This window comes from Pseudophryne corroboree, chromosome 7 (genome assembly GCF_028390025.1).
Source record: "Pseudophryne corroboree isolate aPseCor3 chromosome 7, aPseCor3.hap2, whole genome shotgun sequence".
NCBI lineage: Eukaryota > Metazoa > Chordata > Amphibia > Anura > Myobatrachidae > Pseudophryne > Pseudophryne corroboree.
In genome coordinates this window covers 98,356,002-98,380,327 of record NC_086450.1, presented here as the reverse complement: position 1 = coordinate 98,380,327, position 24,326 = coordinate 98,356,002, and the positions used below count along the sequence as shown (strand labels likewise).

Below are 24,326 nucleotides of genomic sequence, written 5' to 3'. Positions count from 1 at the left end.
TGTCTTTAGGGTAAGGGTTATGTTTTTATTTAGGGTAAAATATGCAAAAAAAAACTGCATGTCGACTTTCTGGTGTTGACATGTACAGTTTAAGAATATCAACATCGTCCATGTCAGCATTTAGAACCTGTCGACATTCTGACTGTCAGCATTCTGAATGTTGACTCTTAATACTACACCCCATAATATATCATAAATGATAAGAAAACTGCCTTGTATCCAAGGGCGTAGCTACCATAGGTGCAGGCAGTGCAGCTGCTATGGGGCCCAGAGCTGTCAAAGTTTTGTGTTATATAAATTGTCGTGATTAGGTGGTACATAGGGGCCCTTTCAATCTTCTTCCTTGGGTCCTGCAATATATCTAGGTATGCCCCTGGACTTGCTCATTGTAGTGTGGTATAATATGAACTGGAGGGCATTTTTGTACATTTATAATATATGAACCGGGGCTCTGTACGGGGGCACTATATATCATAATGTGAGTCGGGGGTACTGTGTGGCATAATGTGTACTGGCAGCTCTGAAATATGATATAGGGTGAACTTAAGCACTACTACAATTAATAAAAGAAACTATGGCACTACTATGGGGCATAACATTAAATAAGGCTCTACTATGGTTCAGAAAATGAACTAGGGCACTAGTATAGGGCATAAAATTAACAACTGCTGCAGAGAAGTGTCTCTCTAGAAGCATTGGGACCGGGGGCCCCTTCAAAATGTTGCTAAGGGGCCCACAAAGTTCTGGCTACGTCCCTGCTTGTATCTGTTCCATTAATTGTAAATTATGGGATACTGACACCTAAAAGTTGTACCTTTTTAATTTATAGTAAAGCCAATGAAATAATTTAACTCAAATAGGAGATTCCATGGGAGATCTTGCCATGTTACGTAAGCACTCTTACAATTTCAGTCTTTTATTCCCTTAAATATTATTATTTAATTTAAATTTTAATCTGAACTGAGCTGCAGATTGCAGCCATATGTAACAGTTTGTAATAGATTTTCAGTGCTGTGTCTGTTGTCTGTTATTTCCAAACATGGCAGCTCATATGTTTTGTATTCCTAGTAGAACATCAGTAGATCCTGTTCACAAAGTTGGGTACAGTTTACGTAATAACAGTATAAATTGGTTAGTGATGAAGGGGTTTCTCCGCCAATTTTATTTTGTATTTTAATACTGCTGTGTGTGGAATGCTTAAAGCAGTAACTAGATACCACTCACTTTTGGGTAATATACTTATTGCAATCGGACAATTATACAACTTTCACCCCTGTGGAGCAATCTCTGCTGCATGCAGCATTATTACATTGCGTCAAGATATTACTCAGCACTTTAAATGGAATTTTTTTTTAAATTTACCGTACTCTCTGACCCAGTGGATCTTACAGTCTAAGGGGTCTATTCAGCACGGACTGCAGATCCTGCTAAAAAGCAGAATCTGCAATCCCTTCTGTAACACGTTGGGGCAGGGCAAGGCCGCCCAGCATGCTATCTCGCCCCGGGCTGCGATTGCAATCCGATTGTGATGTGATCGCAATCGGATTGTAATTGCAGCAGTTGTGGACTACCTCCTGCAGCCGCAGCTAGCCTGCGTATGCAGGCTGTCCGCTGGCGTTTTTCCCAACGGTGCGGCTGTGTGTGACTCACGCAGCCGCCCTGAAAATGGTCCAATCCCCCGCAACGGCCCGTTGCTGGCCCCCGGCTGTCACTCATAGCGCAATTGCAACCCTGAGTCTGCTTATAACAGAATTAAGGATACCTGAGTAAACTTAATGCAGGCTGCTGTTGAACTCCTGAGATGTTACCTCCACACTTGTGCCTGAGGCTGGAAAGTGGGTATTGGTGTGTGGGCCAGGGGGGGGGGGGGGGGGGGGGATGGGGATAGGTTGAAGTTTTGCCTAGGGTGCTGAAACATTCTTGCACCGGCCCTGAAAACAAGCAATAAAAGTAGGAATCAAACATACAGTAATAAAATATTTTAGGCTTAGCACAGTAATTAGAGGACATTTCCTGATCCTACAGCAGTCCAACGCGTTTCTTCCTGAAACAAAAACCTAGATTGATGGATAATAGATATATACATAAATAATATACTGGGACTTCCCCCCTACAAATCCTGCATTTGCTCCTGTAGCTGGTCTGAACCCGGAGGTAAAGTGATAAGGTAAGACTCTCTTGTTAAATTACCCCATTAAAATTATTTTTCTCTGGCTGGGTCCACAGGATTATCCACAGGATAACATTGGAATATTGTCGAGCGACAGCGAAAATCGCACCAACACTGTCACGAGCTTTCTAGCCTCCCAGGATGCATTGGGGCCTCCACTACATAGTCCTGCCCACTGACTCAGTCAGATCAGTTTTTTGCTTGGTGCGGCAGGAAGCCGCATGGTCACAGGGCTGCTGTGAGAGCAGCCTCAAGCTTTTATTATTTTATTTTTATAGACTTACTATATTGTTTTTGAGCGACTTATCTTAACAGTGTCTTAAACGCATTCTAGAAAGAGTCGCTCCAACAACTCCCCACCGGGTCGCAACAACGCTTACCTTCGGGTATCAGTGCTGTCTCGACGGGCGTCTGTGTTGGATGTTCTAGCAGGTCCAGCAGACGTAACCAGGCTGTGGCCGGAGCATGGGGAGACGGTGAGTCTATGGACTTCCTCTTACTAGAGGGGTCAGGACACAGCTACACTGATTTGGTGGAGACTGCAAACAGTGTGTTGATGCGCCGAACATCTAGAGTGCGACAGCGCTACGCCCCGGGGATCATAGGCGCCAGGACTAGGTAGAGGCTGCGATCCTGGGAGTTTAAGTCAACAGGGGGATTCAGACGCTCTCCTGGCCGCCCCTCCTCCGAGTTCATGGCCAGTTCCCGCGTGTTTCTCGTTTCATGAACTAAATTACCTCACTTCCGGCTCAGACGCTACCACGAGGGTGCTCGGTCGCAGCTTAGACGCTGCGGTTGTGTACACTGGAGATAAACCCGCCAGACCGAGTAGCAGGCCTTAGCGTCTGCATAAACGTGGAAGTCGCTCAGCGTCCGTGTCCATTGGTGAGCGTCCGTGTCCGTTATCAGTTATCAAGAGCGGCAGTGTACACCAGTAGCGTCTGAATCCACTCAGCGTCTTACGAGTGTATTTGCTTGGATATGGAAGTGTGGTGAGTCTCCCTGTATCCCGCTCTACGGAGGCAGGGTATACAGTACAAAAAATTCTCTCTACTTCTTAGTATGCATTGTTAATTTTTAGTACCTATTGCATATGAGACCTGTGTTTTCTGCATGCTATGTTGAAAAAAGAACCAGTTTAAAACAGAAGTACAATTTTCCTACTTATGTATAAGTTGTTATGGAGGTTGTATTCTCATATGACAATGTCTAATGCTTTAACATGTGACTGACTGCTAGTATGTGTGCTGACTTTTCTGTGTAATGTCAGTCCTGTTCTGACCCTCAAATCAGGTGCACTGTGGTCAGATTGATCTCACCTCTATATACTGACATATAGGGTGATTTTCAGTCACAGATTGTGTAGTCAATAACAGGTTAATACCATGTCTGTGAGTGACAAAAGTGATGAGGAGAATTTATCAAGCACTCCTACAGCCCTAACATGCTTATCTTGTAAGTCAGGGGTAATTGATATGAATCAATTGGTCACTTATGAGGGTTTGTGTGCAAACTGTTTCGCTTTTCAGCGAAGTAAAAAACAGGAGTTGGTTCAACCACCAACAGAACCACCATGGAATATGTTCGCAAAGACTCTATCTTCTATAGCGGACAAGTTAACTACAGTAGCACCACCTCAAGGGTTAGGTTACACTATGAACCCATACATGCAGCTCCCTTCCTACGGCTTGGTTCCAGTAGCCTCTACAAGCAACCAAGAGACAGTTAAGACTAAGACAGATACGTCAATGTGTCAGACTACACAAGATGATACATCGGACGATGAGACAATAGATTCGACTCCGTATGATGATCAGTCGCAGAGTTTTAGTTCAGATGATGTAGCTGAACTTATTAATGCTGTAAAGGCTGTTCTCTCGTTGGAAGAGCCAGCCAAGACAGTGTTAAAATCTAAAGCACTGGTATTTAAACGAACAAAATCAGTGAAAGCTGAATTCCCAGCGTCAGATGAGCTGACGGAAATGATGGATGAGTCTTGGGCAGCGCCCAGTAAAAAGTATAAGATTCCTAAAAGATGGGATTCCTATTATCCATTTCCAGCTGTGGATTTTTCGTAAAGAGAAGTTCCTCCAAAAGTAGATGCACATGTTCTGCGACTCGTGCATAAATCTGCTTTACCACTGTCATCTACCTCACTAAATGATGTCACAGACAGAAGGGTAGATAGCCTTTTGAAAAATATTTTTTCTCTAGTAGGAGCAGTGGTAAGACCTGCTATGGCTTCGGCCTGGGATCATTTTTGCAGTTTAATACAATCTGCCCAGTATGTGGAAGAAGCAGCAATTGATGTAGGTACAGTTGCTTCTAAAGCTTCAGCCTTGACAGTAGTCGCTCGTCGAGCAATTTGGCTACGTACCTGGAAGGCAGATGCGGAATCCAAGAAAGAATTGGAAGCATTGCCTTTTGTGGGTAATATATTATTTGGAAAACCTTTATCGGATATCCTAGAATCAGAGGCTGAATCGAAAAATGTCAGATTTCCGGCTACCTATAACCCTAAGTCCAAGGGTTTAAAATTTCGTTCTTTTCGTTGGCAAAGCAAAGCGAAAGCAAAAGAGGAGCCAAAACAACCCCAGTTTAAATCCAGGGGTAGGAAGCAGTGGGCTAGCAAAAAGCCAGCTTCCAAACCTGAACAGAAACCCTCAGCCTGAAGAGACGGGCCTCCGCCTGGAGGATTCCAGGGTTGGGGGCCGACTCCTTCAATTTGCACACATATGGCAACAGTCAACAGCAGATGCCTGGGTGCAGAAGGTAGTATCTCAGGGGTATGGGTTCCCATTCAGGAGGCAGCCTCCTCAAAGATTTTTTTTGCACCAGCCCGTCTCGTATAGAGTCGAAGGCCAATGCCCTGCAAGAAGCAGTCCAAAAATTACTGCAGTCAGGTGTGATTGTCCCAGTACCTCCATCACAAAAGGGACAGGGGTATTACTCCAATCTATTTCTAATCCAGAAACTAAATGGGTCATATCGACCAATTCTAAATCTGAAAATGTTGAACAAATACATATGGATCCCGAAGTTCCACATGGAGACGTTACGCTCTATAATGTTGGCTATGGAACTGGGAGATTACATGGTATCTCTGGATGTACGGGATGCTTACCTACATGTGCCTATAGCACTGTCACATCAGTGTTACCTCAGGTTTGCCATCCTCCAGGAAAATTTCCAGTTCCAAGCTCTGCCTTTCGGGCTAGCTACAGCACCCAGGGTGTTTACCAAGATCATGGTGGTTATGGCAGCTTGTCTGCGCAAGCAGGGGATAAGAATATTCCCATACCTCGACGACCTGTTAATCTTAGCACAGTCGCAAGATTTATTGTTGAGCCATCTTCAACAGACGATAGTTTGTTTACAGAGACACGGGTGGCTCATAAATTGGGAGAAGTCGTCCCTGAATCCGTCACAGCGGATGGTTCATTTGGGGGCCATATTGGATTCAGACCTACAGAAAGTTCTCTTACCAGAGAAAAAGATAGTCAAGGTGCAGGTCATGGCTCAGGATGTATTGCAAGCCCAGACAATGTCAGTCCATGCAGCAATGCGACTGTTGGGTCTGATGGTATAAACCTTCGACATGGTGGAATATGCGCAATTCCACTCCAGACCATTGCAGCACCTTATTCTGACCAAATGGAACGGAAATCATCAGACAATAAAGAAACAGATGATAAAGATTCCAGTAAAGGTAAAATGGTCTCTAGCGTGGTGGCTACAGACAGACCATTTAAACAAGGGGAGACCCTTTTGGATAAAAGAGTGGCAAGTCCTGACAACAGATGCCAGCCTGCAAGGCTGGGGGGCGGTACTCGGAAGCCTATGGTTCCAGGGAAAATGGACCGCAAGGGAAAGTCGCCTGCCGATAAATCTGTTGGAGATAAGGGCCGTTTACTTGGCTCTAGTTCAGGCAAAGTGTCACAACTGAGGGCCTGAGCTGACGGAAGGCAGCCTCAGTTGTAGGGGCTGAGATGTACCGGAACCTGGGAGGTTGTATCAGACCCCTGGACATGTAAGTAACATGAAGAGAAACCGCCCGAAGGCGTGACCACGACAACTTGAGTAAAAGTCAATGATATTTATTTATGACAAACTCCATGCATCACAGTAGCAGTAAAAAGTAACATAAAAATCAGCAGAGAAATAATAATACAGTTCCTGGGTACTACAGGGTGGCAGGGACCACAGAGCTCTGGTGGTATGAGACAGTTCTTATTATCTGCAAGTTGGAAAGTCCTTACCAGGCTCAACTGTAGCAATGAGGAAAGCCCAGGATCGTACCAGCTGGTGTTCCAGGGAAAGCTGGACTGCTGTAGATAAAATGCTGCTGTGGGTACTGGTTAGAACCAGACAGGTGTTGGCACGGAGTGGATACTGGCTGGAACCAGTTAAATAATAAATAAAGCTTGAGAGCGATGCAATGTAGATGAAATGTAGAATTTGAGAGCGGAGAAATAATAATACCGGTGGAGAGTGGTAAACTGCAGAAAGGACACCGGCCCTTTAAGAGAAGCTGTACACTGCTGGAAGCTGAGCTGGAAGCAGGTGATGTTGTAGCTGGAAACAGGTGAGTCCAGTATGGATCGGAGAGTCAGGCTACACCGCAGATGGAATGCTGGTGCGGGTCTCTATAGCAGAAGTCTGGAGACAGGAGCTGGAACCTGGAAGACATTCACAGAAGAGAGACAAACTGGAACTAGGTTTGACAACCAAAGCACTGACGCCTTCCTTGCTCAGGCACAACCTATTTATACCTGCAGCAAGGAAGGCATTGGCTAGGCAATTATGCAAATTAATAATACAGACAGCAGATTGGTGAATATGATCAGATGACAGAATCCAAGATGGCTGCGCCCATGCAGACACTTGGAGGGAAGTTTGGTTTGTAATCCATGTGGTCTGGAAAACAGTAATGGCGGCGCCGGCCACCGGAGACAGGAGACGCCAGGCTGACAGGTGCACATCCAACCACGCGGACACAGCGGAGGCCGCGGCTGACGCAATCGCCACTCTGAATGCAGAAGCTCAGGAACGGCGGCGGAGGCCGCGGGAGACGCCATGCCAGATGTATAAGGCGTTACTGTGACAGCGTCCAGAGAGACAGGAGAGGATGCGGGAATATGCACATCAGGATAACAGATGGGATCCGGTCCTGGAGCGCTGAGCCAGCCTTAGGAGGCATCTGATGGGTAAGAAATGGCGTCCAGATACCCGGATCGTGACAGCACCCCCCCCTTTAGGAGTGGCCCCAGGACACTTCTTTGGCTTTTGAGGAAACTTGGAATGGAATCTCCGGACCAAGGCAGGAGCATGGACATCAGAAGCATTGGTCCATGAACGTTCCTCAGGGCCATAACCCTTCCAGTCAATAAGATACTGAAGTCGACCGTAACGGTGACGTGAGTCCAGGATCTTGGCCACTTCATACTCAACGCCTCGTTGAGTTTGGACTTTCGGAGTTGGAGGAAGTGAGGAATGAAACCGATTCAAGATTAACGGTTTCAACAGGGAAACATGGAATGTCCTGGGTATTTTTAAGAAAGGAGGTAACGAGTCTGTAAGCAACAGGATTGATGACTTGATCAATTTTAAAAGGACCGATGAAGCGAGGTGCAAACTTCATACTGGGAACTCTCAACCTCAAATTCTTCGTGGATAACCATACCCGATCACCCACCTTGAGAGCAGGAACTGCTCGACGCTTCTTATCCGCAAACTTCTTGTACCTGAACGATGCCTTGAGCAGAGCTGATCGTACGCTCTTCCAGATATTGGCAAACTGATGCAAGGTGATATCCACTGCGGGAACAGAAGTTGCTGGAAGCGGTTGGAACTCAGGGACTTTAGGGGGGAATCCAAAGTTGGTGAAGAATGGTGTTGAAGAAGATGAAGAATGATACTGGTTGTTATGACAGAACTCGGCCCAGGGAAGTAATTGAACCCAGTCATCTTGAGAGGAGGACACATAGATGCGGAGGAAGGACTCCAAGTCCTGATTCACCCTCTCAGTCTGACCATTGGTCTGAGGATGGTAAGCCGTGGAAAACTTTAGCTTGACTTGGAGGACTTGACATAAACTTCGCCAAAATTTGGCTGTGAATTGAACTCCTCGATCTGAGATAATTTCTTCTGGAAGACCGTGGAGTCGGAAGATCTCTTGTATGAATACTTGAGCCAACTTGGAAGCTGACGGAAGACCGGTGAGAGGAATGAAGTGTGCCATCTTGGTGAACCGGTCAACTACCACCCAGATGGTATTGAACTTGTTGCACATGGGCAAATCTGTAATAAAATCCATCGACAAATGGGTCCATGGTCGACGGGGAACAGATAGTGGAACCAGTTGCCCCGCAGGCGACTGGCGGGATACTTTATGTTGAGCACACTTTGGGCAAGATGCAATAAACTCCAAAACGTCCTTTTTCAGAGTTGGCCACCAATAGGACCTAGAGATAAACTCCAGGGTTTTTTGGATACCTGTATGTCCGGCAAAGCGGGAAGCATGGGCCCAATGCATGAGCTTCTTCCTTAGTGTCGGCTTCACAAAACTTTTCCCTGATGGGGGCGTAGAGTCCATCCCTACCGTGGAGAATGCCAACGGATTTATAATAGGATGCTTGTCTGAAGACTCTGACTCATTTTCTTGCTCCCATGAGCGGGAAAGGGCATCGGCCTTGCGATTCTGAGAGCCCGGACAGAACTGGAGTTTAAAGTCGAACCTGGAAAAGAAAAGTGCCCATCTGGCCTGACGAGGATTGAGACATTGTGCGCCTTTCAGATATAGAAGGTTCTTGTGGTCTGTAAGGATGGTGATTGAATGAGAAGCTCCCTCCAACAGATATCTCCACTCCTCTAGAGCGAGCTTGATGGCTAGCAACTCCTGGTCGCCAATGGCATAGTTGCGTTCCGCTGGGGAGAACTTCCGTGAGATGAAACTGCAAGGATGTAAATGGCCATCTTTAGCCCTCTGAGATAACACCGCTCCTACTCCAACGGAGGAGGCATCCACCTCTAAGATGAAAGGAGAGTCGATGTCAGGCTGTTTCAGGACAGGCGCAGAGATGAACCTCTGTTTTAAAAGATGAAAAGCTTGCATGGCTTCTTCAGACCACTTGGACGGGTTAGCACCCTTCTTGGTGAAAGCAGTAATAGGCGCCACAATGGTGGAAAAGTCTCGTATAAACTTTCGGTAATAATTGGCGAACCCTAAGAACCTCTGGACCCCTTTGAGGGTTAAGGGTACCGGCCAATTCTGGATTGCTTGTAGTTTCTCAGGATCCATCTCTAGTCCGGAACCGGACACAATGTACCCTAGAAACGGAATGGACTTGACTTCAAAGACGCATTTCTCTAATTTGCAATAGAGATGATTGACACGGAGACGGGACAGAACCTCCTTTACCCAAAAACGATGTTCCTCTAAATTGTTGGCAAAAATGAGGATATCATCTAGATAGACCACGACATGACGGTATAGAATGTCTCTGAAGATCTCATTGACGAAATGCTGGAAGACAGCTGGAGCATTGCTCAATCCGAAGGGCATGACGAGGTACTCATAATGTCCGTCACGGGTGTTAAATGCGGTCTTCCACTCGTCACCCTCACGGATCCGGATGAGATTGTATGCACCTCTCAAGTCCAGCTTTGTAAAGATGGTAGCTCCGCTAACTCTGTCAAAGAGCTCAGTAATCAGGGGTAAAGGATAGCGGTTCTTGATGGTAATGTCGTTCAAACCTCTGTAGTCGATGCACGGCCGCAGACCACCATCTTTCTTTTTTACAAAAAAGAAGCCTGCGCCGGCTGGAGAAGAAGAAGGTCGAATGAACCCCTTTGCTAGGTTCTCTTTAATGTATTCCTCCATAGAATGCGTCTCGGGCAGAGACAACGGATAAGTTCGGCCTTGAGGTGGAACCTTTCCTGGAATGAGATCAATCGGGCAGTCCCATTCTCTATGAGGAGGAAGGATATCAGCAGAAGCCTTACTGAACACATCCGTGAAATCTTGATATGGAGGAGGTGGAACATCAGACGACCTGGGGGAGGAAGAACAGACAGGCAACACTTTAAACAAACATGTCTCAGCACAGGAGGGACCCCATGCCAGGATTTGCGTAGTCGTCCAATCAATTGTAGGATTGTGAAGACGGAGCCATGGAAGGCCCAGGACCACAGGATGTGTGGCTCTTGGAATCACTAAAAGTGAAATAAGTTCGGAATGAAGAACTCCCACTCTCAGACGAACTGGTAGAGTCCTTAGAGCAATAACTGTATCAAAAATTTTACTGCCATCCACGGCAGTTAAGGAAAAGGAGGAAGGAAGTCTCTCGGTGGGTAGGGACCACCGTTTAACATAGGCTTCGGTAATAAAGTTCCCAGCTGCTCCGGAATCAAGGAGGGCAATGACGTTCTGATAACGTTGAGCAACTTGAAGCGAGACTGGGAGATTACAATCTTGAGGGGATGGAGAGGAGATCATTACTCCTAGCCGGCCCTTTCCTTGGCGAGCTAGGGTCTGGAGTCCCGGACGTTTGGGACAAGAATTAATGGTGTGAGACGGAGCTGCACAATAAAGACAGAGAGACTCGGAGAGACGTCTTCGGCGCTCAGCAGGAGTTAAACGGGAACGGCCAATTTGCATGGGCTCATCTTTAGTTGGTGACAGTTGGCGAGGAGGAGGAGCAGAAGATTTTGGAGCAGATGATCTTCCACGCTCAGTTGCTCTCTCTCTGAAACGTAAGTCAACTTTTGTACAAAGTGAGATTAGCTCATCTAACTTGGAGGGTAAGTCTCTGGTAGCTAACTCGTCTTTAATACACTCAGATAAACCATGCCAGAATGCAGCATACAGGGCCTCGTCGTTCCATGCCAGTTCGGATGCCAGGATCTGGAACTGTATAAGATATTGTCCTACAGTATGTGATCCCTGGCGTAAACGGAGAATCTCAGACGAAGCTGAAGTTACCCGGCCTGGCTCGTCGAAGATGCGCCTGAATGTTGACACGAATGCAGTGTAAGAAGATAGCAGGGTGTCGGACCTCTCCCATAACGGTGATGCCCAGTCAAGGGCTGAGCCACTGAGAAGAGAGATGATGTAGGCAATTTTTGTACGGTCACTGGGAAAATTGCCAGGTTGTAGCTCAAACTGAATCTCACACTGGTTGAGAAATCCCCTGCAGAATCTTGGAGATCCGTCAAATTTTGCTGGCGTTGGAAGATGAAGACGTGGAGCAGAAACGGGTAAGGTGGGTGGGGTTATAGTTGGAGTCACTGTGGTTGACGCCCCAGATGCGCCTGATCCACGGAGAGTTGTCTGAATCCCATCCAGCCGAGTAGAGAGATCCTGGAGACAGCGGATGATGTGGCCCTGTGCAGCCTCCTGATGTTCAAGTCGGGCTGCCAGTTCTTGCATCGGCCTGGCCGCTTGATCCTGGTCTCCGGCTGGATTCATTTGGTCAGTGCTTACTGTCACAACTGAGGGCCTGAGCTGACGGAAGGCAGCCTCAGTTGTAGGGGCTGAGATGTACCGGAACCTGGGAGGTTGTATCAGACCCCTGGACATGTAAGTAACATGAAGAGAAACCGCCCGAAGGCGTGACCACGACAACTTGAGTAAAAGTCAATGATATTTATTTATGACAAACTCCATGCATCACAGTAGCAGTAAAAAGTAACATAAAAATCAGCAGAGAAATAATAATACAGTTCCTGGGTACTACAGGGTGGCAGGGACCACAGAGCTCTGGTGGTATGAGACAGTTCTTATTATCTGCAAGTTGGAAAGTCCTTACCAGGCTCAACTGTAGCAATGAGGAAAGCCCAGGATCGTACCAGCTGGTGTTCCAGGGAAAGCTGGACTGCTGTAGATAAAATGCTGCTGTGGGTACTGGTTAGAACCAGACAGGTGTTGGCACGGAGTGGATACTGGCTGGAACCAGTTAAATAATAAATAAAGCTTGAGAGCGATGCAATGTAGATGAAATGTAGAATTTGAGAGCGGAGAAATAATAATACCGGTGGAGAGTGGTAAACTGCAGAAAGGACACCGGCCCTTTAAGAGAAGCTGTACACTGCTGGAAGCTGAGCTGGAAGCAGGTGATGTTGTAGCTGGAAACAGGTGAGTCCAGTATGGATCGGAGAGTCAGGCTACACCGCAGATGGAATGCTGGTGCGGGTCTCTATAGCAGAAGTCTGGAGACAGGAGCTGGAACCTGGAAGACATTCACAGAAGAGAGACAAACTGGAACTAGGTTTGACAACCAAAGCACTGACGCCTTCCTTTCTCAGGCACAACCTATTTATACCTGCAGCAAGGAAGGCATTGGCTAGGCAATTATGCAAATTAATAATACAGACAGCAGATTGGTGAATATGATCAGATGACAGAATCCAAGATGGCTGCGCCCATGCAGACACTTGGAGGGAAGTTTGGTTTGTAATCCATGTGGTCTGGAAAACAGTAATGGCGGCGCCGGCCACCGGAGACAGGAGACGCCAGGCTGACAGGTGCACATCCAACCACGCGGACACAGCGGAGGCCGCGGCTGACGCAATCGCCACTCTGAATGCAGAAGCTCAGGAACGGCGGCGGAGGCCGCGGGAGACGCCATGCCAGATGTATAAGGCGTTACTGTGACAGCGTCCAGAGAGACAGGAGAGGATGCGGGAATATGCACATCAGGATAACAGATGGGATCCGGTCCTGGAGCGCTGAGCCAGCCTTAGGAGGCATCTGATGGGTAAGAAATGGCGTCCAGATACCCGGATCGTGACACAAAGGACAATCTACAAGGAAGACCAGTCCAGATCCGCTCAGACAATGCGACGGCAGTAACATACCTCAATCATCAAGGAGGAACTCACAGCAAGAGTCTGATGGAGGAAGTATCTCCCATTCTAAAATGGGCAGAACTCCATCTCCCGGCATTGTCAGCAGTATTGGTCCCGGGTGTACTAAATTGGGAAGCGGATTTTCTCAGTCGGCACACCATTCAGGAAACTGAATGGGCACTACACCCAGAAGTGTTTCAGACACTGGTGAACAGATGGGGTCTACCGGAGATAGACCTTATGGCGTCTCGTCTAAACAACAAAGTTCCGAGGTACGGATCAAGAGCAAGGGACCCAGGAGCGGTCCTGGTAGACGCACTGTCAGTAGAATGGAGGTTTCAGCTGGCATATCTGTTCCCTCCAATATCTCTGTTACCCAGAGTAGTGAGAAAGATAAAACAGGCAAAAGGAGCAATCATTCTAATAGCTCCAGCTTGGCCAAGAAGGCATTGGTACACAGATCTGTTGAGAATGTCCATGGAAGCACCGATACTGCTCCCTCAACGTCCAGATCTGCTAATGCAGGGTCCTTGTTGTCACAGTCATCTGGATCGCCTATCTTTGACGGCGTGGCTGTTGAAACCTCTATCCTAGAGGCTAAAGGATTTTCGAAACAAGTAATCCAAACTATGCTTAGAGCAAGAAAGCCTTCTTCGGCCCGTGTGTATCATAGAATATGGCAAGCTTATATTCACTGGTGTACTGGAAAAAATTTCAATCCGAGATCTTTTAAAGTAGCTAGGATTTTGGATTTCCTTCAGGCAGGATTGGATAAAGGGTTGAAAGTTGCTTCCTTGAGGGTCCAAGTCTCAGCGTTAACTGTATGGTTTCAGCAAAAGAATGCTGATTTACAGGATGTACGTACGTTTTTTCAACGAGTAGTACATATTCAACCTCCATTTGTTCCTCCTGCAGCTCACTGGGATTTGAATTTAGTTCTTAAATTTCTCCAGGGTCCTCTGTTAACCGTGGTTAACGGTTAAAGTTTAAAGTTCTTTTTTTACTGGCAATGGTGTCAGCCAGAAGAGTGTCAGATTTGGGAGCATTATCATGTAAGTCTCCTTTCCTAAGTTTTTTTCCAGACAGAGCAGTTCTCAGAACGAGATCTAGCTATCTTCCAAAGGTGGTGTCAAAGTTTCACCCGAATGAAGAGATTGTAGTCCCAGCTTTTCAAATATCGGGACTATCTGCGGGAGAAGCGTCGCTGGACGTGGTCCGGGCTTTAAGAATCTACTTAGATCGTACTAGTGCCATCAGGAAAACAGATTCTCTCTTCATCCTCTACGGATTCCATAGAAGAGGATGGCCTGCTAGTAAACAGACGCTGGCGAGATGGCTCCCAATGGTAATATCAGAAGCTTATTCTCACGCAGATCTCCCTATTCCGGCTAATGTCTCTGCACACTCTACACGTAAGGTAGGTCCTTCTTGGGCAGCACAACATGGTGCTTCAGCAGAACAGATATGTAGGGCAGCCACATGGTCTTCCATAAACACATTCATCAGACATTATGCCTTGGATACTTTTGCCTCTCATGACGCAGACTTCGGGCGAAAGGTCCTCCTGTGCAATCAGGAGCGTCCCCACCACTAAAATGGCTTTGGGAATCCCAATGTTATCCTGTGGATAATCCTGTGGACCCAGCCAGAGAAATATATACGTTATGGTAAGAACTTACCGTTGATAACGTGATTTCTCTTATGTCCACAGGTATCCACAGGGATCCCACCCTGATGCATCTGATTTGAGGATCTAGACAATCACTAAAACCTCTTCCTTCTTGTATGGAAGGGTGTGCGTGTGTGTTCTTATCGCCTAAACAGGTCTCTGCCTGATGTTCCTGCCTAAAATCGCTGTGGAAAGAACTGATCTGACTGAGTCAGTGGGCAGGACTGTAGTGGAGGCCCCAATGCTTCCTGGGAGGCCAGAAAGCTCGTGACCGTGTTGGTGCCATTTTCGCTGTCGCTCGACAATATCCCAATGTTATCCTGTAGATACCTGTGGACATAAGAGAAATCACGTTATCAACGGTAAGTTCTTACCATAACGTATATTTTCTATGCAGTAAAAAACTGCCTATATAGTTAAATAGGCCTCATAGCTGACAGTCACATACTATGACATCCTATAAATGGGTGCTCCTCAGGTAAATGACTAAATATATTCTGCTTGCTATAAGGGCATTATTACATAGTGACACCAACATTGTTACTCCATGGCAGAGGGATTGCAACACATTAAGGCTAAAAAGCCTATAAAGGCACAAGAAAAAAAAAAACTTGTTGGATCATTCTTACCAGTAATGAGCGGTTCTATAAGGTTTAGTTCTGCAGCTGGGCTGATAGGGACACAAGGGCAAAGTGCATGGGCATGGGTCCTTTTTTTTATATATTGAACATTTGTATGATTTGTCTCTACTTGTATTGTGTTTCAGAAATCACTGTGCGATAATAAATGCCCACCTGTAGGTGGTGGTCATCTGAAATCCATCCCCAACTTGCATTTAATTCACCATAAATGATACCTAGTCCCATTTATAGATATGCCGTATTAAGCATAACATTATTTGCCCCATTAATTTTAAAAGATCTTAATGAATCAGGCAAATTTATGATAACCGCACATCTGCAAATGATTTGCATAACATTTTCTGCTGAACTTTACGCTTTTACCATGACATTAACCTCTGCTAGTGCCGCATCATTACCTAAGGTTGTAATGTTTAACAGCCTAACGGACCTCTTGAAAATCTTTCTTGGATTTGTTAGGTGTGTGCAGAGAATGCCTTCCATTCCAATGATACTCTGTTAAATTAAGACATGCCAGTGTCATAAATTGAGAGAGCTCATCAAATTTGCAGCTTTTACGTGTCATTGATAGACAGCTGTGGTTTGAGATCACCGTTATATAGGGTTCATGGAGGTGGAACTATGCCAGCATGGAAAATGGCTGCCTTTGTGCATAGCTATTCTTGGGGTTTTCTGCACTAGAAATCTAAATTTTAATAAAGAAGGTTAGGTATTCACAGCATATCTATCGAGAGACAGCAGCAGTGTATTTCTTTGTTTTCAGCATACAATATCGGGTAGAAGTCCTATTTTAAGTATCAACTGTTCCATTGATCCCTACTTTCACTGCGACCAAGCATAGACTTTCAAAACATGGCATTGAATACTAATGGATGATTGCATTAGTAAAGTATTGTTTTTGTTATGCGTACAATCTTAAAAGCGTTGGGTAGATAATGCCTGCAATCGGGATGTCGGCGGTCAGAAGCATCCCAATGATCGACTGTGGCATCCCAATGATTAGAATCCTGACACGGGCCAGGTAAGTTTAGTTACCTTACCCCAATGCCCCCCTAACCTCGATTGACAATGTATTGGTCATCAGTCAATTGGTCGACCCCATATGGTTGACATGCATTAGGTTGACAGGTACAAAAGTTTGACAGGTTCAAAAGGTCGACATGACAATGTTTGACACACAAATTGTCGATACATGTTTTCCGTGTTTTTCGCATGTTTTCTCAACTTTTGCTTGATTTACTATCCACGAGGACATCTGTTGGGAATAGTAACCTGTGGTGAGCGAAATGTGACCAGCGAAACGAGCCCGCAAGGGTACACGTTTGTATTGATGTTGGTCATATAACATGAAATATACAAGATTTGCCCCCTCAAAAAATGGGTCAACCTTAACCACTGTCAACCTTTTAGCTGTTGACCTGTGGTACCTGTCGACCATTGATGTCGACATATTGACTGTCGACCATTACATTCTCAATCTATTACACCACGCCCTCTGGGTAGTGACTGGGAGGTGGCTATTCAGACGTACGGAGATGGTCCGCCTTATGGGAGTGTCGCGACATACTCAAATATTCTGCACCTAGCATAGGGCTGGTGTGGCTGATGGAGGCGTGTAAAGATGCACCAAAGTGGGCGTCTCACGACTTGACCAGTCAGACGCATGCTTCTACACCAGGAGAAAGCCAGATAGCAGCATTAGCATAAAGTCACCGGTGCAACAATGGCAAAAGAAGCTAAAGCGGTTCCAGCAGCAATTGCCTCAGAATGTTGTTTTTTTAAAATCTATTTATAAAGGTAGATGAAAAACAAGTAAAAATTAAAATCAAACGTACAGAATCAAATATAATCAAAAGTACATATAACAGTACAGCTACAATATGTGGTATGGTTCCAAAGAGTCTCTGAAACTATAATATGCGATACACAAAGAAAGATAATAAATTATGTCAAACTACCCCATTTATTACATATTTCTTCAATCAAGCTGTGTTAATCAGCAACATCTAGTAAATGCAACTATAAATATGAAATTCTAAAAAACTGTACTGGGAGGGGTAAAAAAATGTGGGGCGGGGGGGGGGGGGACGACACACGAGGCAGCGGAATCATAAAGGCACTAAAAATATAACCAGGTTTATTAGAGCGTGTAAATAGTAACAATCCGTTCTTATAGTGATAAGGGTCAAACCGAGCCTGCAAGGGTTCTATGAAAATGAGAGTGCCAAAGGGTCCGTGCTTCATGGAGTTATGAGATTTTGTCATGGAGGAGAGCAGTAATATATTCCATGGAAGCGGTGTATCAAATTCTATTGTTAGCAAAGGGATAAAAAGTGCATTAGATTTCTTCCAATTAATGGCAATCAAGAGTTTAGCAGCATTAATCACATCACCCCATAGTTTGTTATATGGTTTAGAACATTTGTTATATGGTTTAGAACATACTTGCCGACTTCTTGAACTCCATCTCCAGGGGGGAGCAGGCAGGTCAGCACAACGGTGGGGTCAGTTCAGGGAGAGATGGTTTGGGGGGCGTGGCTGCATGTTCGCGTCATTGTGGTCAGACTAGACAATCCTGAGATTGGGCAGCAGGGTACGGCTAAAATGACATTATTCAGTAAGAATCGTGTCATCTGCCCTCCGCACCACCCATTTATATCTGTAAATGGGCAGCTTGTTTTAGGCGGTGCTGACTCTGGGAGACTTGCCCACTCTTCCGGGTGGCCAGGAGCACCACCCGTTTTTCTGGCTGTTCCAGGAGTGTAGGCAAGTATGGTTTAAATGTATCAGGAAATGGTTTACACAACTAGACATGTAATAAAACTTTATGAGGTACAGAGATAACGATACTGCTATCAATGACAAAACGTCCCAATATGTAGAAATCACTGTACATTCCCACTGTATGTAAAAGTGGGTTGGGTATGCGTGACCAGCAGTCAGGAGACCGCCGGTCAGCATACCTGTGCCGGTATCCCAGCAGCGGAATGGCGGCGGGTATGGGGGGGTGGCGATCGCAACCAGCTCCTTGCGGGCTCGTTCTTGACCTGTGGTTGCCACAGGTTCTATTTCCACTGTATCGGTGTCGTGGACACCCACGAGTGGGAATAGTCCCTGCTAGTCGGCATGCCCAGTGGGTGGGATGTAGGGGGAGGTGTTGTGACCAGCGGTCTCTTGATCTCTGTCAAATACTCAGTGTTGCCGTTTAGTTACCTTGCTTGACCTTATTGCCAATTAATCTCCACTATAGAGTTTAAATAGGCAATTGATTGCTCATCCTGCAGATCTTAGGCGACTCTGAACAAGAAGTGCTCATTGAATTTATTTTTATTGCTGTGAGAGACTAAACGTCTGAGACTAATCGTACAAATCGTGTAAGGTCGCATTGGGTTTTCTTTAACGATTAATCTCATGAGATTAATTACAGAGACAGAAAATCGCCTGTGTCCCCTGGCCTTAGGGGTTCTCTTGAATAATGGTCTGTCACCACTATACAAACTCAATTATATGCTGATGCTAAAATCATTCAAATATAAGCTTTGTCAGTGGTGGTCTGTAAAACAGGGTCACTGCGGTCACAATGATGACATTGGATAAGATATTTTTTTACAGCAATCCCTGTTCTGTTTACCTCTGATATTATATTAGTTTTGCCATTGATTTGTAAGGTACCACCGTGCTCCGCAGTAACAGAGCATACATACAGGGACATATACTGTACAAGGAAGACCAAAAAAAAAAGAAGACTGGCTGATCATTCCTATCAGGCCCAGAGCAAGCAACATCGTCCATTTCCACATGAGTGGACCTATCAGTAGTTGAGTGTTTTGGGGACAAGCAGCCAAATAAGAGGTTGGAGGGATTAATGCAGTCATCAGGTGACAATCATAGGCGTGCGCAAGAACCAAGACAGTGGACCATACCCTCTGCTGGGTCATGTGCCACTATCCCCCAGGTGAGCAGTCTGTGTCTTAGAAAGGCGGGGTGTACTCCATGATACGGCTGACAGGGCGCTCCCATTACGCCACCCCCTCTGTCTCGGCTACAGCGCACTTCTGTGATGAGTGTATACAGTCACCTGCCGACCAGAGTTGTATGACTGCTAATACTGATCCAGTGGGTTCGCTGCTGGCTTAAAATACACTCTAAATTAAATAAATAATAGGGTTTAACTTTAAGTCAAGCTGAATATGTATACTGCAATTAATTGTCTGTTGCTTCTATAAATGTTCACTAAAATATACAGTATGTATGAGTTTCTATGCAAAAATATTTTGTTCTTAGTTATTTAAAAAGCAAATGCAGAATAAAAAAGGCAGCAGACAGTAGAATTATCACTTAAGCGTTTAGTGAGACAACAACTTGTAAGTATGGTCTAAATACTTTAGTGATAATCTGTGGAATTGGTGGGATGGAAATTTTGCTTTGGCTTTTCATTAGGATTGTCCCTCAGAGATGCAGGTTCTGTAACGTTCATATTTGTTCCAATATTTCCTCCTGCTCTTCTGCTAATGTACAAAACTGGGAGCATTTTGGTTGAATGTAATACAATTTTACTTGTATAGAATATAATTACCCTCTGACTAATTTAATTTATTTTTTATTTCTTTTGTATCGTGTAGCCGTATAGCTGCTGAGAACAATTTTCAAGTCTGCCCTCAATTTGTTGGCCATGGAATTGGTACGTTTTTTCATGGGCACCCAGAAATTTGGCATCATGGTAAGTAATGTAAATCATGTATTAGAACTTCATGCCAGCTTTGGGTTATAGGATGACTTTCCATTCTTTCCTTTTGCAGACGTGTAAAGGATTAGTGTAGCGCATTATACATATGCACCATCACATAACTATTTCCAGAAGTGCCATGATGTATAAGGCAGAGTCTTCTAATATATAAAGATAAAGACCGGTACAGTCTGTTAACCAATAATATTTACCATGTTCTGCTTGAGTTTATTTTAAAAAGTAATTCCACTTGTGAAAAAAACATTAGGCGCCTGAGGGTAGCAGTTGATTACCAACAGACACAATACCGACGGTCATAATCCCGACAGCTATTGACCAACAAGGTCAAAATACCAACTTTTTCAAAATGCCGACATAGAATACTGACAAATGAAATGTCAAAATGCCGACTTGCGTTTTTGTCAAATTTTTGCCCCAAACCAGACTTTTCGTACTTTGTTATCCCAGTGGACCTGGAGGGGGAATATAATAGTGTGACCTATGTCCACATTGACACAAAACCCCCCGAAAAACTCATGTCGGTATTTTGACTATGTCGGCATTTTGAACATGTTGGCATAATGAATGTCGTTATTTTGACCATGTCCGTATTTTGACTGTCGGTCAATAGCTGTCGGGATTTTGACCATCGGTATTGTGTCTGTCGGTAAATTATACTGAACCCGCACCTGAAGCTGCTTAATCCCTTTTGTGGAGTGTTTCTTGCTTGTTTACACAAGCTCCTGAACCAAGTGCATGCAGGTCAAGTAAATACAATTTTGTATGCAAGTCAGTCACATCTACACTTACGACAGAAAAGTAGTTACCGGGCGTTCTCACATCGGCAAGATTTAGTGATGGCATGTTGGGATAGGCAAAGTTGGACGCAGCCACTAGTACACTTGTTTTCAGATGGGTCTTGTGCAATAAGTATAGCCAGTCGTACGTGCGCAATCATGAAGATGACCAAGCATATGGCATACTGTAAATGTGCATGCAGTTCTGCATACTGTATGTGCCATTATACATTTTTGTCCAAGCAGGAGGACATGCACACAAGTTCCATCCAAACCCGCAATCGAAGTTAAGATTTGCCAGCTTACAAGTAGAGGGACAGTTTTTTAGAATGTTTTTAGTAAGTTTTACAAATATGCAAATGTGCATGTTGTTCCTTTCAGCCCTCTCGTTTATACTGTACTGTGCATTTGATCTCCTGTGGTACCTAGTATACATGTCTTGTTGAGAAGATGGAAACTGCCTTGCATAGACGGCACACAGGTAAACTAGACCAGCTTTTAGGAATATAAGCTCTGCTGCAAAGCTGTATTGATAGAGTGGCAAGCACGCCAATGCGCTGTACTTTTACCATTCTGAGAGATTGATTTATTATTTCCTCTCCATGGTGAACCATCCAGGGTGACAAAAACCTGGTCTGAAAGTCTTGATAACATACTGAGATATAAAATGTTCAAGGTTTAATAATAATAATAATAATAATTTTTATTTATGTAGCGCTTTTCTCCACAGGACTCAGTCGCTTTACATAAATAAAAAGAAAAAACATGGTACATTGTACAAGGCATTCTAATTACCGCAAATCATACAGAAATGATAAAGAACAACAAAACCTAGAGGGCACAATAAGCATAAAGCAGGGTAGATGCAGACATTTTGGGTAATAACTTCTACGGGTTATATATTCCACCCATGAAAGGTAGCAGGTGAGGTAGCCATGTTGGGCACACATCATAGGATTACGCTGGGTGGAATAGGTCAGGCCAAGAAGAGATGACCCAATATGGGTGGGTGCTGCGTCCTAAAGCTAGGAGTAGGGTGCCATCATGCAGTGGAGGTTTATGAGCAACAAAGGGGGAGAAGGAGAACTGCTGAGCCCCTAGGTGGCTGCAGTGGGCAATTACAAAGAATTGTCACTCAACTGCCAAACCAATCACAGTACTGAAAAAAACGGTGTAATACCCACCTCTGCAGTCGACCTAATGGGTGAGGATAAACTCCAGGGGCTATTTAAAATTTTGAAATAAAGACCTTTATGGTGAAAATATGTACATGAACATGCATACGTAAAGGGAAAAATCCCAAATAAAAATATAAAAGAAAAGTCACTGTTCATGAGTCCATCTTGTTCACAGTCCGATTCTACTGGGGTGTCCTCCCTAGAAGTTGCTGTTCTGCAAATGGTGTTGCAATTCAACAACCCTCAAAGGGAGGAGAAGAGAGAAAGAAGGAATCGATCGATCAATCAATCAATAAATTGTGTGGTATGTCACAATTATGTGAAAGGTGGTTGAATAGATGTAACGATATTCGTACCGTACTCAAGGGTGAACGTGCGGTGGACTGCTTATGAAGGTTTCTAAAGACCTCACATGGGTCCTTCCCTTTCTTGGACGTCCCCTGATAAGATCCTCTTTGTAGTAACCTGCCAGCACTGCTGGGTTGCCCAGTGTAAAGGATGTTGTCATGTCCCACATAAAACATAGAAGCCATGTACAACAAAGTATATAGAAGGAGGAGGCATCTCACTTTACTTGCATTTATTTTTGAATTTATTAACAGGGTCACTAAGCACCAAGTTTTAATTATGACATATGGACCATGGTGGAAAAGGTGCTCAGTGTTGAGCTAACATTACAGTGCAGCTCCCTAAATATTTTTAGGGCTATGTTATGATCCCACAGTCCTGTGCATGAATACACCAGTTCCCACACTCAGCAAGTTTGTAAAGCTGTGTTTCAAACTCTGCCTGCTCAGTTTAGAGACCCACATCACTCCTTACATTACCACTTCCTACAGATGATCGAAAGATGGCATAAGTGACATCTACTTGAGCCTGAACAATTCTGTTATTGCATGTATATTAACCAGCTCGATATTACACAGTATTTGATATTTTATGTTAAATTATGGATTTTCCTGATCTTTTAAAGAAAACTATGGACTATTTTGTTAATAACTATTTTTTGTCAGGTTTTTTTTTATTTTAACTCTTAATTGATTTGCTGAAAATTTCCCATTTGACCTGTTTTAACCCAACCTTCTCAACCTCCCCCAGTCTGATTATTTTTACTTGCTGGCCTTTAGTTTCCTACAGTGGTTCCACTGACCATACTTCTCGAACTTCAACGTCACAGCAGTGAAAAGATGACATTTGATATCTCACTGTAAAATGCTAGATGCAGAATCACTTTATAGTAGAATGCAGCAGTTGGGCAAAAACAGCACCACCACTGCGTGGGTTATTGAGGCCAGGGCGACCTGATGACAGCTCCTCCCTTCTGAGGACCCACTTTTCTCAAAGAAGAGCAGAGTGGATCCTCTTACGAGCATGTCCAAATCTGGTGCATGTGCAGTGATACCTTGGCTTGTGTCTGCACTTGCACCTGGCCCAATACAGCCTCCCCAAACCCAAAATGTTGCAATGGGGCCCAGTGTCATCATCCTTTGGTCTGTACAGTTTGGATCTTACATGTCTTGGGAGTATTAGTGAGTGAGCATTGGAGCATTGAGAGCCCAAGATACCTTTTTCTTATATAGATACATTGCAGAGAATTAAATGGTCTTGTCCATATCAGCTGGTGGGAGAAAGATATTTAAAAAAGCCGGTGCAGAGTGTTTTTATGTTACATTCTCAGGCCAAAGTGACAAGTTTCCATCCAGCCTCTCCTCCTTCCATTATGCACCTGTACGAAACACTGTCAGAAGACACACAAGGTTTGGAATGTATGGAATCCCTGCTTGGAATGGAGACAATATGTTCTGTGCTAAACGACAGGAAAAGCTTTACCTGTAATTTTTTAAGATGTCTTTTTTCTTTAAGTTCCCCAAAGACAGTGCAACTCATGCTACCTTTTTCCAGTTACCATCTTCCTTCATAACAATGGCAGCATTGTATCAATGACAACGTTCTAAGTCTGTTAGATATTTATGTTGGCAGCACGAATTGAAAAAGTTCTAAGAACAAGATGAGGTTTGTGGATGTTGAGCAGTACACAGATGTACAGTACAATGCAGAAATGAGAATTACACATAAGGTGAGGAAATTCCGGCTAACTTCATGCTTTGTTGAGAACTTAGCCAAAGGCAGGTGCAGTGCATCTTATTTTCTAATGTGTGGCAGCTATACCCTTATTGCACAACTGTCTTGGGTTAATATGAATATATGTGTGTGGTCTTTGTGTGTATATGTATAATAAGGAGTAGACGAGGTGTAGTTAAATAGCTGATTTTGTATCTAAATGTACACATATAAAT

At 44.6% G+C, this 24,326-nt stretch overlaps 1 protein-coding gene across 7 annotated transcripts in view; it reads left to right on the top strand.

Moving 5' to 3' along the window:
• The window catches only part of METAP1D (methionyl aminopeptidase type 1D, mitochondrial), a 451,273-nt gene that overhangs the window by 342,299 nt on the left and 84,648 nt on the right, over positions 1 to 24,326 (top strand). For 5 of the 7 annotated variants that reach the window (XM_063933468.1, XM_063933465.1, XM_063933463.1 and 2 more), the window contains exons 7-8: positions 19,951 to 20,048; positions 22,205 to 22,333. In XM_063933468.1, coding sequence (XP_063789538.1) covers positions 19,951 to 20,048; positions 22,205 to 22,333 — 227 coding nt within the window. The remainder of the gene's footprint in view (positions 1 to 19,950; positions 20,049 to 22,204; positions 22,334 to 24,326) is intronic. The other 2 variants (XM_063933469.1, XM_063933464.1) reach the window with 1 other exon arrangement.